Consider the following 15161-nt stretch of genomic DNA (forward strand, 5'->3'; position numbering starts at 1 on the left):
ATAAGAGGAAATGAAAACCTCCATTAAATGGGGTGTTTTAAGAATGCTTGGACTGATCATAAAATCCCCATTTGGGTTGATCACTTTCAATTTATCATTCCAGAAGGTAAGCTCCCATGTCCAATCTGGGACGTGGGAACAGACAATGCAATTTTCCAGGCCGGGCTTCTGATGACTTTTGGTTAGAAAAGTTAATATATAATTTCCTGTGTTTCTAGTGTGGTTTTTCGGGTCATTAAGTCTACTTGGCCAGGTCCCAGAACGAAGACGTCTTTACGTCTACGACAAAGTGCTGTCACGAATGAAGAACACAAAGAGTGCACTCAGGATACTCTGGCAAAGTGTCCATTAGGCCTATAAAGAACTGAGAGCCAGCATCATGGAGTGCTGTGGCTTTGTGGAGATCTCTGTTCACCTCCCCCTCTTTCTCAATTAGCGCATGCATATACTGGCACAGCCTTCCCAACCCAGTCCCTGAAAGGAAAGTTTGAAGGACTGAGTTCAAGAGTTCTCATAGAACAATAAAGTTTGTGTATTTTTCAGCATGGGGGCGAACCTGTACATTGTATGGGCTGCAGCCACTGAAACGGTCAAACTTCCACCGAACTCTGAATACATACTGTAGGTCCACAAAGGTACCAATAGTCAACATGAGTTATGGAAAAATGTCTTCTCTTTGGCTAAGAGGAAAGATCCCTCTAAAGACCCCCACCCCTAGAGTGCGGGAAGGGATTCCCCAGTGGGCTAGCGAGTGGCTAGCATCTGCTAAAGCAATCTTTGAGAGCTTTCCCACATGTTGGACCAGCGGTGAAGCAGACCCCGACCTCTCCAACCTGGGTTACTCTTTATTCACTGGCCTAAGGAGAAAAGACAAATCTGTCTGCACTCTCTGACACAGTGTTGCGATATCAAAGTACACAAAGTGCACGCTATATATCTAACACTTGGCAAAAACACAGCAGTTCAAATGAGTTGAATGGGTTTGGTGGAGGTAGGTTAATGGGACTTTTGCAAAGAATTCTCATAGAAATACTAAATTACCGATTACATTTTAGAACTTGACAAATTTTAGAAATAAACAATTCACTTTTATACATGATTTGACAAACTTATCTGACACTAGTAGTACATAAATATATATGTACTGGAGTGGTCGGTACTTTAGGGTCAACATTTGGTCTTTTTCTTTGACGAAGAATCGCAAATGGTGTTCTGGACAATAAACCCAGCTGTCATTTGTGACAAACCTCACCACTGGTCACTGCGGTGTCAGCGCACACACACTCAGGTCACTCAGTAATAGCCATGGACAAAGTGTTGGGAAACCACTGACAACACGTAAACACACACCACCACATAAGTCGGCAGTGGCACTCACTCAGCAGACCAGCAAATAAGCAGGTAGGTGAACCACTGCAGACTCGCTTGTTCATGGAAAAGCAACGACTGCACCACAAACTAGCCACCCAGTGTACATTCAGACTAGAGGCTCCACCATGGCCACAGACTGAGTACACACACACACACACACACACATACACACACACACACACACACCAGGCTGCTTTCCAACTAGAGCAGCAATGATGTCATTTTGGTGATGTCATTTACATCTAGCCCTGACCCAACATTTTCCAGGGTCCCATTCATTCATGGAGTTACCCTATAATTAGATGTGTGGCTGCACAATGGTCAAACTGGGAAGCCATTTACTGTAAGTTCTGATCAGGAAGCCAATACATCGCTCTCATCAGTTTTTCACAAAGAGAAGAACTGTGCTCTGTAATAGCAGCAAGTGGGCGACTTTTGATGTGGGATAAGACCCTAGTTAAGGAAAAAAGGGTCATTCAGTTTGATTACCTTAGAACTATGGAAACAAATTAACTTTCGTACAAAATAGGGGGCACATTGTTCTTCTTGGGAACAAAGTCGAGTGGATTGGACATGCCTCTTAGTACATTAGAACCAGTCTTTTTTCCTCCAGTGATGAATCTAGCATCTTAAGCCATTCCAGGTCGGTATGAAAATATACTGTCCTTCATTGTTCCGCTCACTACGCCCTACAGTGGTGGAACATAACAGAGGATGTTTTATATTCACTCCTCCTTTGAGTTGGAAGTGAAGGCATTTGATGTCTTCTTTTACCCCTCGAGAGACTCCATACTGTACAAACACTGTTTATCATGGTTGTTAAGCTTGGCATGAAGGCCTAATGCAGTGGCTAAATAATTAAAGAAAAACAATGGGTTTCAAAACAAAAATACCACATTGGATAATTATTTCAAGTGAGATGAGAAGTTTTGACAGAATGAGTGATTGATGAGTAATTCTCATTTTAATGAATCATTCACTAAACGTTCCCCTAAGAGACTTTATTCTCAAATTCTACCATTAAAGTCAGAGTGGATGATGGCATGAATCATCTTCAGAGTCACGAAAATGTAGACGCTAGACAGTTGGAAACATCTGAGTTCAACCTTTAAAGTCTGTGGTGGAGCCTTATTCCCACAGCTTTAAGAATAGAGTGGGATTCTGTTTCTGCGGTCGGCAACCAGTTTCAAGAAGGAGATTCTGCTTATTTAGTGAAAAATATGTATTCAAGGCTTCAGGATGTGTTCTTGAAACGATACCTCATGCCACTTAGTGGATGTTTCATTTTTTGCCAGCGAGAGCCTGGCGAGTCGCCTAATACAGTCATTTATCAAAAACAAGTTGAACCCAAACAAATAGTGATTCAATCTGCTCCTGACCGCTACTACAGAATGGTTTGGAGCTCGGTCAACCGCTACCACGACAGTATTGAGTCTGCACATGGTCAGACCTCCATGACTAAGTGTAACAGTTTGCACATTATGCTGGGTCACTAAGGTATCGGAATCACCCTCCAACCTCTCCGTAACCTTATTTATAGCCTCCCCGACCCATTCATCAACATAACTGCCCATGGTCTAAGAAAACAAAGCTTGATGCCAAATCATAAAAAAGGCCCAAAGACTACTTTGACATCAGACCTACACCACTGAAAGATGGATAGCAGAGAACTTCAGTCAGGGGAAACAAGATACATAGAACTCCAGTCTTGGCATTGACTGATTGCACGATCTTCACATTAAAAGGTAATTCGGCCAAATTAAATGAGGCATAGAAACCACACATGGAGATATGAAAGGATTTGAAAAGAAAAGAAAAAAACAATATGTGAAAGGATTTGAAAAGAATAATCAGCACACAGGTGACTGCAAAAGATTCTCAGGCAGACTAAAAGCCACCAAGTCTTTCCCTTGCCAAACTTTAATGATATCACTATGCGGTACACACAACAGTCCTCTCTTTAAGAATTATGCATAGTGTTTACCTTGTGGAAGCTCCCATGGAAAACTCGCTTCACTTGCTCCTCATTAAATGTGGCTTTTTGGATCTCTCCTCGGGTGTCCTTGTTGTAGAACGTGATTGTTTTGCTGGAAGCTGAAAAGAGAAGAGCCTCTGATGAATCCCTGACAGTGTGTTACGATGCGGTGGCACGCAAAGCACATACAGGACTATAGAGAACACATGGCTATACAGAGAGGAGAGGGATAAAGAGAAGGCTAGGAGGGATTAAGTCCTTACGACTGATTATTAGCATGCATTTAACACACATTTGTAAAAGACACTTATTTAAAAGTGAATACCTATGTATTACGGCTAAAAGCCAAACCAAAACCAAAATCAAAACCAAACTTGAAAGCAGTGGATTGAAGTAAATCACTTAAAAAGCCTAATTAATTTCAATATTCCTCCACTTCTTAGTACTTCCTATCATATCCCAAAAAAGATCAATTATTTTTGCTTCTGTAAAAGGGGTAAGAGAGGACTGAAGGGCAAGACATTTTTAAATAAAGAGTGCACAGCTGTGTATATGTTGGGTCAGCCACAGCGACTTCCCCCTCCAGCTGAGGCCCAAAGCATGATGGGGGGGTGCTTACGGTTGACGGTGATCCCGACCTCGGGGTTGTTGCTGCTGTCGGAAATCTGCCAGATATCAAAGGGTTCGGTGGTTGTGTCGGGCAGGAGGCGGAAGAGAAGGATGATGGTGTAGGACGGGGGAAGACCCTCTGGGTGGATCTCCCTGTTAGAAGTTAAAAACATACATCTGTGGTGAGGCATGGGTCAGAAACACAGGACACCAACTTTACACCGGTGCTGACAGCGACTGACTTCTCACTGTGCTCCCACTAATCCTCTCAGACAGGATATCACCATGTCGGGGCTATTTGAGTAGTTCAAACAAGAAGTAAACATGTTTGTACAATTGTACAGGTCCATCAGCCAATATGCAACACAAGACCCATTGTGAGTTCTCAAGGGCCAAGACAGAGATGTAACAATGCTGTCAATGCGGCACCAGCACCACTAAATCTTACTAAAAAGACACAGCATCCAGTCTGTCACATATGCTGCAGAACCTGTAAATGATTGCCAGTTCTTCCCTGGCCTTGTAGAAATTGCCCACATATTGAAAGTATTTTCTGTCCCCTCTGCTTCGGCTGCGGCTCGAAGTGTTTCCATTTGTGCACATTAAGTCAATGGCTTAGCCCACGCACACAAAATGCGCATCATTATAGACAAATTAACAAAGTATGCTAAAGAGGTTTGAATACTTGAGCGGTTCTGCAATTGCCTAAGGACATTTTAATGGGGTCCAATAAAGAGACAGAGTTCTTGAACCAGGGGTGATTTGTTTGCTCCCAATATGACATATGTGGGAGGGCGGGCCTGGTCCAGGGAGTGTTCAATTCTGTGACCCAAATCATTTTCTCTTGCTAACACCTCATATTCCACAAGCTGCAACAACAAATAGGGCTGGCGTGTGGGCTTAGGGCCTAAGGGCACTGGGGAAACCCCCAGGACTACAGAGGCCATTGAGCATCATTATGAATAATGACTGTGGGCTGGGCAGGATTATGGTGCATGGGAGAGAAGAAGAAGAGAGGCCAATGGACCGGGAACATGCACAAAGAAAGACCTACAAACACACAGTCAGGAACACGAACATAATAACACCCGCACTTGCCAAGATATGTGCAAAGACACCAACAGAGGTGCAGAGGAATGTGATACAAACACCAGTACATAACCACTCTCTCTTTCTCACACACACACACATATAGCCTTTAGCCCCAGCTCTTACTTGGTGGGCTGGTTGATGAAGGAATTCTTGTGCAGCCTGTAGGCGATGTAGCTGTTGAAGGAGCCCGGCTCCATGGACACACCGTTCATGCCAGCGAACGTCCTGTCTGTGATGTTGAAGGCTTCCAGCATCCTGAAACCTGCAAGGAACAAACAGCTGTGTTGAAAGTTGGGGAATAGTAATAGCGGCCGTAAACTTCAACTCCCAGATCATCAACTTCACATGCAATCAAATGATATAGCTAGAGGGGATTTTTTACTTCAAAATAAGAGCGTTTTAGTAATGCTAATACGCTCGGTCGGGCTTTGTCAATGTATTCAGTATGTATGCATGGTGATGCTGTATGCTTACCAGGTGTGGTGAAGCCATTGATGTAGATCAGAGGACAAGCTAAAAAGAGGAGAGAAGTTGTTAGGAGTTGATAAAACAGAATGAGGATCAAACAGTGTGATTCATCTCTCTTAGTACATCGCCTCTGGAAAGAAATCAGTTGAAAGGCACAGCAATTGGATAAGCTTCCTGTTACCCCCTTCAGGTTTACTAGCAAATCACCAGAGCAAAAAGTTACAACATCAAAGTCAAAAGAACAGTATTCCTCTGGGGATGCGAGATTTCTATGCGAGATTTTCACTATGCATTTTTTGTTTTACTGTAATGTTAATCTCGATGTGAATCTCTGCCTTACTGGAAGTAGCGGTTTCACAGATGAAGGTGATCAGGTTGTCCTGGATCTTGGCGAAGGCGTCGAAGTCGTCCACCACGAAGACGTGCCTCTCACTAGGCTTGCTGCCGATGTTTCTCAACTCTGTCTGGTCCACATCGGCCACACCGACCACAAACACACTGTAGCCTGGGGGGCAAAACACACACACACACAAAATACAAAGACCATTGTTAAGCTTCCAATAGCCAAGGGCAGTTCCATCACTATAGGGATCATTACAGCAGTTTATTAAATTGGCCAGCAAACATTGGCCCTGACAGAGGAAAATGAAGCTTGGAAGCAAATAGAAATTTACGATAATTCAAAACAGCTCTGTTATATATATGTACATACAACACAAACCAAATAGATTTCCATTATTGTGAAGATGAATCCAAACATACCGGAGTGCTGCAGCTTTTCAGCGCTCTTCTTGACTTCGTCCTGGGAGCGTCCGTCTGTGACCACCACCAGCACCTTCGGGACGTTCCTCCTCATGCCGCTGTCGGAGGTGAAAACCTTCTCGTAGACATGCTTCAGAGCAACACCTGGGCGGAGGAGGAGGAGGAGGAAGGAAAGAGGACAGAGAGGGCATCAAATCTGAATTCATCTTGTTTAGTGCATCTACTTTCCTTAGATGCATTCCTTAGATTTCCAATGCCAGTCGAGATATAGATTCTGTAGATTCTGATCTGTGATAAATGGATTCATGTACCTGTCTTGGTGTTTCCTCCTCTGTAGCGGACTGTCTTCAAAGCTGACAGCACTATGCCCTTGTCATGGTAGGTGTTCAGCTTGAACTCAGTCTTGGCGTCGTCACTGTACTGCACAAATGACACCTGTTCCCAGAGGAGAAGAGAGAACAAAAAAGAGAGTTGGATGACAGTGACTGACAACAAAACACCAAAGCATTCAGAAAACATCTAAAAATATCTCCAAATTCCAACACCTCCCAACTGAATCCACTGAGAAATAAACATCAAATGCAGCGGCAACGGTTGTGCTAACCTGCATGCCCTTAGAGTTGATGACATCAAAGGCTCCGGTCATGCTGACGACAAACTGGATGACCTTGTTGAAGCTCTCGTCTCCGATACTCCAGGAACCATCAATGAGGAAGACCAGGTCTGCCTTGGCACCTTTGCACACTGTGGTTGGGAAACAACGACATGAATGGCTAATTTAGGCTGCGGTAGATAAGGTTTGGATAACTGATGACCAAAGGTTTCTATGGTGTAATATCACACCCCATGTCCTGGCATAATAAACATAATTATAATATATATAATATATATTTTATATAAAAAGCTATTAGAGAAGCAGAATAATTTTAGCACAAATATGCTAACTTCAAACCTCTCCTTACCGTCGAGAGCAGGGGGAACGGTTACTGGAGGAGGGGGGGGAGGGGGCTCTGTTGGCAGCTCTGTGGGTTTGACCACTGCAAAACACACACACACACACACACACAGTTGAAGGTGACATGGTTTGACGAGCCAATATTCATGTGATCATTCAGAAATGGGGAATTCCTTTTACCAATAAGCTCAAACACTGAATTTTATCTTCCCCTTACCACAGATTTAAATCAATCAAATTGGACCAAGTGCACTTTTATGTGTTAGACTGACAATCATTGAGAGAGAAGGCTTTTTTCTCTTACATGTCCTCTCCTTGACGCTGACTCCGGGTCCCTCCAGGTTGGGGGTTTGGGTGTAGACGGTGGCGTTGTAGAGGGCGTCGGGGGTCAAGCCATTGAAACAGTAATTACTCTCTGAGCCTCTGACAGTGATCTCCTGGGCTCCACTGTTGGAGGCTGGAGGATAAGGAGAAGGAGAAGGAGAAGGAGAAGAGAAGAGAAGAGAAGAGAAGAGAAGAGAAGAGAAGAGAAGAGAAAAGAAAGAGAGGAAGAACGGTAACGATACAAAATGAGAAGAGAAGAAAGCCGAGGGAAAGGAAAATGTAACAGAATAGGAGGCAATTATTAGAGACACACACCGATGGAAGCAATAGACTTCCAGTCTAATGTTTAATATTATTTGACATCGCTCATGCAAACAGGAATTTGCATAATCGCCTTGAGTGTTCTTCCATCCATCTGTAATGGCTACCATACAGTAAACATTTCACTCTACCACAGTACTCCAATATATTTTCTTTCCTTTCCCCCATCTCCCACTATTTTATTTTACTATATTGACAATTCACTTTCATGCTTTCGGGAAAAGTGTGGAGAATTGGCTTTAACAAAATCCAGATTACATAAATCCAATTTGCAAACCTCTAACTCACTTGGACCAAGTCTGTATAGACAAAGCTGGGATGTAGTAGAGTAATACACTTACGGTCAAAGGGATTGATTTTGAGTCTGTAGGAGGTGGCTGCTCTGTGAGGGGCCCAGCGGATGCAGAAGGAGTCATAGCCAACGTTGTAGGTGGTCAGGTCTGTCACATTCAGGTACACTGAAGGAAAGACTCATCCTTAGTACACATTCAGTTAATTCAAAGTTAATGGTATTTTCCTGGAGAAACTGGAGACCATCAGTCAACCATTCAGTTTTATGCAGATAAAGCAGTCGCCCGATAAAAGATGGCGATATCTACGTACGTGTGGTGCCTTGTCCGATCAGAGGTGCGCTGACGCCTGTCTCATACTGGGCCAGCACCTTCAGGTCATAGGTGGTTCCAGGATTCAGGTTATGCAGTTGGTGTGAAGTCACGTCTCCAACAAACACCTCCAAGGACTCATCTGAGCCTGAAGGGAGACATAAACATATTTGTAGTTTGATCCTCATAATTAGTCTCCACATGTGTTTGCAGAAAAAAACTCCCTATGACTTGGGAACTGCTACTATGTGAAATACATATTTCCTGCTGCAATAACACCAGTCCCTGACACTGTGCCCCTATAAAGACATCTCCATACCTTCAGACTGGTAGATCAGCTTGTATCCGTTAACCCTGGAGGGGGCGGGGTCCCAGGACACCCTGAAGCGGGTGTACCACTCATCAGAAACACGCAGGTTCCTGGGGCCAAGCATACCCACTGTGGGGAAACAGGACACGACAGTACAGTCAACACAGGCTTCAGTTCACTGCTATGGGACGCAAATTCTTCCAATTCCAATGTATTTATTATTAGTGTCAGCAGGGTAATTACTGCATTATGGTTCATTTTGGCTTTTGGATTATGAGTAATTTATCTTAACATGCGATCAAGAAGATTGTAAAAAAAAAGAGTGATATATGATATGAGGTAGTCTTTGATTTGAAAGGTGGAATTAGGCAAGACACTGGGCAGCTCTACTAATGTGAGCGCTCCTCTCACTGGAGGACAGCCAGTTCATAATTCTCTGGCAAAGACTCTTAGTGCTCTTGGCCTTCATGACAAGTCAAGAATTTCCTTATTTCACTTTTGTTACAATGATCCAGGATCATAATCAATGGATTAGTCTATTCAGATTTTTTGCTGGGAATTCTACTGTGTGTGTGTGTTATCCTCAATACGTGTCTGTGTCCACATGCCTCAATATTATGTCCTTAAATGCTCTCTGCCTCAGTTAATTAGATACTCGGAATGCATGTGTTAAAGGCTGCATCAAAATTCCCCCAAAAAGTTGGAAGGATTGTATAGTTTGTACCTGTGCGCCCGTCTCCTTCCAGCTCTCCTCCTGGTCCATCAGCGTAGATGGCAGTCACTTTGATATTATAAGGCGTGTCTGGATCCAGGTTCTGCAGGATCACATTGTTCCTGTTCCCTGGTACTGTAGTCTGCAACACAAAAGACATATCACTGTGTTAGATATAGATTATTAACAGGGACAGAGAGCCAATCAGGGGTAACTGAGATAACTTTGGCTTAAAAACACTGACTATCTCAGATAGTCAGACAAGCAACACAGTGAGCTTTATGTTCCTGTGGCAGTGTGCCTGCTTACGTATTCCTCGATGGGGTCTCCAGTGGTCTGGGCGTAGGTGATGCGGTACTGCACGACAGGACCCTCGGCATGCTCCCAGGTCACAGACAGAGAACTGGTGGTGGGATCGTACACACGCAGGTTCCTAGGGCCACTACGGGGAACTGGACGAGGGAACACAAAGGGTTAATATAGAAAATAAGCACAAACTGTAGGTTCATACCAATCCCATGCTCATTGTTACCAAAAGCCAAGTGAGTCACAGAGTTCTTCTCATTCAATGTGATAATTTGATAATGTGTGGAAAATTAAGCAATAATCCACAAGAGGCCGTCACTTGCAGTGATTTGAGAACAGTTAGGAGGTGTTGTTAGTTGGCATGACACAAAGTGGAGTAAAACCCTCTTAGCTGTTCCAAAATCTCTGCAAATCACAGCGTCGAGTGGCTCATAGCTTTTAGGGCGGTAACACATCGCAACGAGAACGCAAATTTTCAATAAATCTTTTAGTCAATAATAATCAAAGATAATAATAATGGTAATAAAATGATACTCTTTCGCCAAGCGATATAGTTCTTGAACAGTAGCTAAGCAAAGTGGCTTCAGACATGACTGAATCAGAAGAGATGACTAAGCAGGCCTGGTCCTTGAAATGGAGGCCCAGGAACTGTCCATGGGATCAGGATCGCTGCAGATCCGTGTTCTCTTATCATGAGTCTGCAGGTTTTCTTTCCAACCAAACACTACAGCCGCTGATTTCAGTGATTAGCACCTTCAGCTAGAGAGGGTGGACTAATCAGAAAAAAGTGAGATGCTGTAGCGTTTGGCTGGAATGGAAGCCTGTATTCTCTTGGGCCTCGATGGCAAGTGACTGAAGGCCACTACTGCAGAAGACAACTGCAGCAAGTCATTCATAACTGAAAATCTTATACCAGACCTAGACTCCTACTCTGAGAGCTTTGGTGCATATATTCCCTGTTGACTGCTCTCAGACTATTTCTCCCACTCGGTGATGGTCTGCAAACTGGCCCAGGTTCTTACGTGTTATGCCGCTGTCGCTGATAGTGGGTCCCTCTCCGTCGCTGTACAGAGCGACCACCCCGACATTGTAGGGGGTGTCTGGGAGCAGCTGCTGCAGCAGGGCCGTGGTGGTGGTTCCCGGTACCACAACCTGCACAGACACACCCAACAGGTCAGGAATAGAGACTCGTTGCAGAAATGCCACTGTAAGTACTTTTGGAGAGCTACAGTGCAGCTGCAGTACGTGCGAACTCATGTCTTAGCTCAAGATTAAAAAAAATCAAATTGATTCAACGGATATAGAGGCTAGTAAAACGCCTGTGGTTGTTTTCAAGAACCGGAGGCGCTGACAATTTTCTGTATGGGTGCACAGACATGACGCAGAACCCCCCGCCCGATGCATACACACACACACGAACAGACACCTTTCCCCCTCTCTCTGACAGCTGTTTGTGTTGTACACGCCCTCTAACAGCTCCCTCTCACTCAACGACCACTTTGTGTTGTCAGCACCGAGTGAAAGGGAGAGCCGAGTGTGCCTTTGATGTCGGGGGGCCTCGCTGACTGCCGGTACTGTTGAGTAACACAGTTTAACGGTGGTGACAGCTGATTACAGTGGGGCCGCCTCCTCTCACCTCTCTCGCTGTCTATCTATGTGCTAGTTGGTTAAACGCTGTAAGGTCAGTGCTGCTTTAGGGCTCTGGCCTGTTGATACGGATTGCGCGCATGTGAGTGTGTGTGCGCTTTTCTGTGAGCCACCAATGGAACGGGAGAATCTAGGGTTGTGTATGCGAGAGAGGAAACACACTTGTGTAATGTCCATGTGTAATTGTTAAGCTAGCGAGTGCGTCTGTCTGTGCGGTCAAATAAATCTAGCTAGCCTCTCCTCTCATCTCCTTAAACCAATCTTCATGTCACATGCCAATGCAACTACAAAGTCCCGTCACATCTGCTTTACTTCTCTTTTGATCGTAACGACCCATTGCGACACTTGCAATACACTCCAGTGTCCACTAATGTTTTTGACAAAAATTTACTGTTGGGAGTTGGGAGTTCAGTAATGTTCCCTTTGCTCAAAACCAATATTACAAGCTGCTTGGTTAAGCTGGTAATTCATGCTACAAATCTCCAACCGGTGTTAAATTTGATGCTGCTGGCTGAAAAAGGCCACACTGGCGCCGACACACGCCGCTGGCTCCGGCGGTGGAAAAGGCCTAAGCCTGCCATAAATGTATAACAAATAGGGATAAAGGCAGCGAGTACCTCTCTATCAATAAAATGGAAAATACTTCACTCTTCAAAGACCTAATGTTCCTAGAATCCCAATAAAGCAATGGGCCTCGATGGCGCAATCTTTCTGGCAGATGCCCGAGTGAGCTGTTGGTGTGTCAAGTAACACTTTAGAAGTTGTTTGTGGATTCTCAAAGCACCAGCAGAAATCTTTTCCACGTGAAGATGTGGGCACACTGATGCCAGATGCCACATACCGTGTAGAGGGAGGCGAGTCGCAATTAAAGAATTTCTGCTTTAATGAACACACATCTTGGTTTAAATCTTTAGCAGTTAGTTAAAAAAGAATGCAACTGGCAGTAACTGCACACACGCACGCATACGAACAAATGGTCTCAAGTACACCATTTGGTGAGCAGGCGTGTGTTTTCCTCTCAACAGGTCCGGGTGAGGCAGCTCCTTTCCCCACGGTTAAATGACTCACGGTATAAATGCTGTACAAAATCTGAAGTGGGTTGTTGCTTTGGGCCACACCTGCACACACCTCCGCCTGTAAGTGCTCTAACTCTCTGCTCTCTTAATGAATGCCCGTGTGTGTGTGTGTGTGTGTGTGTGTGTATGAGTGTGTGTGTGTGTGTGTGTGTTTGTGCGTGTGGATGAGATAAGGTTGAGATAAGCGTTTGTGTGTAAATGAGTGATAAGATGTTACTTGAATTTATGGTACATCTGCGCACCTAAGACTGTTTTCTTTGCATACATATGTACTGTACTAGACTTTCCCCTTCCCACACAGTGGGTGGTGGTTGACTCACCGACTCGGAGGGCCTGGTGCCGGTCAGCGGGGCGTAGACCACCCGGTACTGCTGGACTGGGCCTGTGGCAGCCTCCCAGCGCACGTTCAGGGTGTTGGTGGTGGGGTTGAAAACCTGGATGTTCCTGACGGGGCTACGCTCCACTGGGGAGGCAGGAATGTAGGGGGGGGAGAATGGAGTGAGGGGGGTGAGAGAAGGGGGTTAGAGGAAGGGAAAGAGATAAGAAAGTGAAAGGTTATGATCGGGATAAGGTAAAGCAAAAAGAGGGTGGAGAGCGGGAAGAAGAGTGATGGGAGGAGGGGTGGACAGAGAGGAGAGAGTAATGACAGGGTGAAGGACATATTGTACAGATGGGGAAGATAGATAAAGAGAAAAGACGAGAGAAGGCAGAAGAGAGAAAAAAAGAGGAGATTGGTTACGTCAGACACCCATAAGAGGGAGGTAAGTGAATGGGACAGCTAAAACCAACAATTGGGCAGTGTGTTGGGACACATTTACAAGTGTCTAAATGGCACTCTTGTGAATCTCCTACCTAGAGCTACTGTGACGCTCACTTTGTCTCAGCTGACAATACATGGTCTAGACTAGTTTAGTGGACAGACAGAGTAGGTCAATGAACACATGAGAACATTTCAATAAAGTGAGAACAATACTCTCCAGCACCCCACGGAGACAAGTTTAAGACATTGCTTAACAATATTGCTATCAACAGGACACTTCCTTTTAGGACCCTAGAGGAGATACAAGGAGTTTGTGCTGCCCTCTGTGAAAATTGCCTTCTCAAAACCAAAGCAGATGTTTGCAGGCTTTGTACCGCTCTGCACTGAAATCTCATAAACGCAGAGTGGGGAAAAACACAGCGAGTGAGCTTCCTTACTTTAAAGTTTCAGAGACCAGAGACTGCTGCCTACAAAGCTGCTTTGAATTTTAAGGCACAATTTACACAGTCAATGACTAAGCAATGTCAGCTGAAATAGTAAAAGCAGATCCTTGGTTAAATTAAATAAGCTGACTCAAGACTAAATTGAAATTCGGTAGTTTGCTTAGATTCACGTCAACACTGAAGAGGCAATGCATCCCACGGAGCCTCAAAACCACAGGTACTTGGCGTCAGAGTCTTCAAAGTCACAATGTCCCAGTTTCGTAGGGGCACAATCTGATATACAAATAAAGTTTTTGCTTTACATGTCTAGGAAAAACCCACTTTGAACATTAGAGACCATTGCTACTCAAGGGAAAATGGGGTAACAGTAGCAAGTAAGAAGCATGACCTTAGCCAAGTGAGTTGAGAGCCATAAATAATATAATACACTCCATTCATTTGTATCCCTCCTCTGTTTCTTTTTCCCCAAAGGGAAGCCAATTACTCACTACATACCCTCCACCATCCCCCCGACCCTACCATCATCCTGACCACTACCCGCCATTCCAGACTATAAATGGACAATATTACGGTAAGTAGAGAGGAGACACCATTATAATGCTGCCAACCCAGAGGAATTCCTTCCTACGCAATCACCCCTCAAAATGCTGACTCATTCCCAGCAGAGGTTGGTGGTTTGAAATTGTGGGACAAACTGGAAGAAGACCAACGTTCTCAAAGCTGACTGCAAACCAAGTTGATTGAACTTTGTGTGGTGCCATTTCAGTGCCATGTTAGATTTCACGCTCATGCAACACATGAAATGTACATGCAAGACGTGAATCAAATGTACATTAATTCAGTCCATGAGAAACAAATGGCATCTAATCTGTTTGGCTTGGTTTACAGGTACTGAAAGACTTTTGGATGATTTTACAAAGCAAATCAACAGCTAGATGCCTTATTGAAGCTTACTGACATACGGTGAAAGAGTGCCAGCAACTGAGGCCAGTGAGTTCATTCTGGACAGATATGAATGGATTTATGCTAGCTGAGGAAAAGAATCCCACTGCCTTCATACAGTATATCATTCTCAAAAATCTTCCAAAAGATATTACCACTCTAAACGTATCTTCTCTGCAGTCATATCCATTGTAACTTACGTGTCTTGCCGTTCTCAGACATGCGTTGTCCCTCTCCAGCGGAGTAGACAGGCACCACAGTGACAGTATAGACCGTATCAGACTGCAGGTTCTTCAGAACTGTGTTTAAGGTGCTTCCAGATACTTGCTCCTGGATAGATATACAATCACACACACTGGGTCATGCTCTGGGCAGTGGAGGTATGGGCTCTTCTTTGTTATAAAAGGAAAAACATTTCCTTCAACCTTAACTGTGTGGTTTATAGGGACAGAAACTAGAGGGGGAGCCAATTTGTTTTAGTTATAC

At 44.4% G+C, this 15161-nt stretch overlaps 1 protein-coding gene across 3 annotated transcripts in view; it reads right to left on the reverse strand.

Moving 5' to 3' along the window:
- Nucleotides 1–15161, reverse strand: part of LOC139926453 (collagen alpha-1(XII) chain-like) — a 63774-nt gene that overhangs the window by 11667 nt on the left and 36946 nt on the right. For all 3 annotated transcript variants that reach the window (XM_071918199.2, XM_071918198.2, XM_078289339.1), the window contains 18 exons: nt 14876–15005; nt 12851–12993; nt 10830–10959; nt 9811–9953; nt 9514–9643; nt 8799–8918; nt 8481–8627; nt 8219–8335; nt 7537–7689; nt 7240–7314; nt 6882–7021; nt 6589–6712; nt 6278–6421; nt 5856–6020; nt 5522–5560; nt 5171–5309; nt 3966–4108; nt 3356–3465 (listed from right to left, as the gene is read on the reverse strand). In XM_071918199.2, coding sequence (XP_071774300.1) covers nt 3356–3465; nt 3966–4108; nt 5171–5309; nt 5522–5560; nt 5856–6020; nt 6278–6421; nt 6589–6712; nt 6882–7021; nt 7240–7314; nt 7537–7689; nt 8219–8335; nt 8481–8627; nt 8799–8918; nt 9514–9643; nt 9811–9953; nt 10830–10959; nt 12851–12993; nt 14876–15005 — 2292 coding nt within the window. The remainder of the gene's footprint in view (nt 1–3355; nt 3466–3965; nt 4109–5170; nt 5310–5521; nt 5561–5855; nt 6021–6277; nt 6422–6588; nt 6713–6881; nt 7022–7239; nt 7315–7536; nt 7690–8218; nt 8336–8480; nt 8628–8798; nt 8919–9513; nt 9644–9810; nt 9954–10829; nt 10960–12850; nt 12994–14875; nt 15006–15161) is intronic.

The sequence above is a fragment of the Centroberyx gerrardi genome, chromosome 17 (genome assembly GCF_048128805.1).
Source record: "Centroberyx gerrardi isolate f3 chromosome 17, fCenGer3.hap1.cur.20231027, whole genome shotgun sequence".
Taxonomy (NCBI): domain Eukaryota; kingdom Metazoa; phylum Chordata; class Actinopteri; order Beryciformes; family Berycidae; genus Centroberyx; species Centroberyx gerrardi.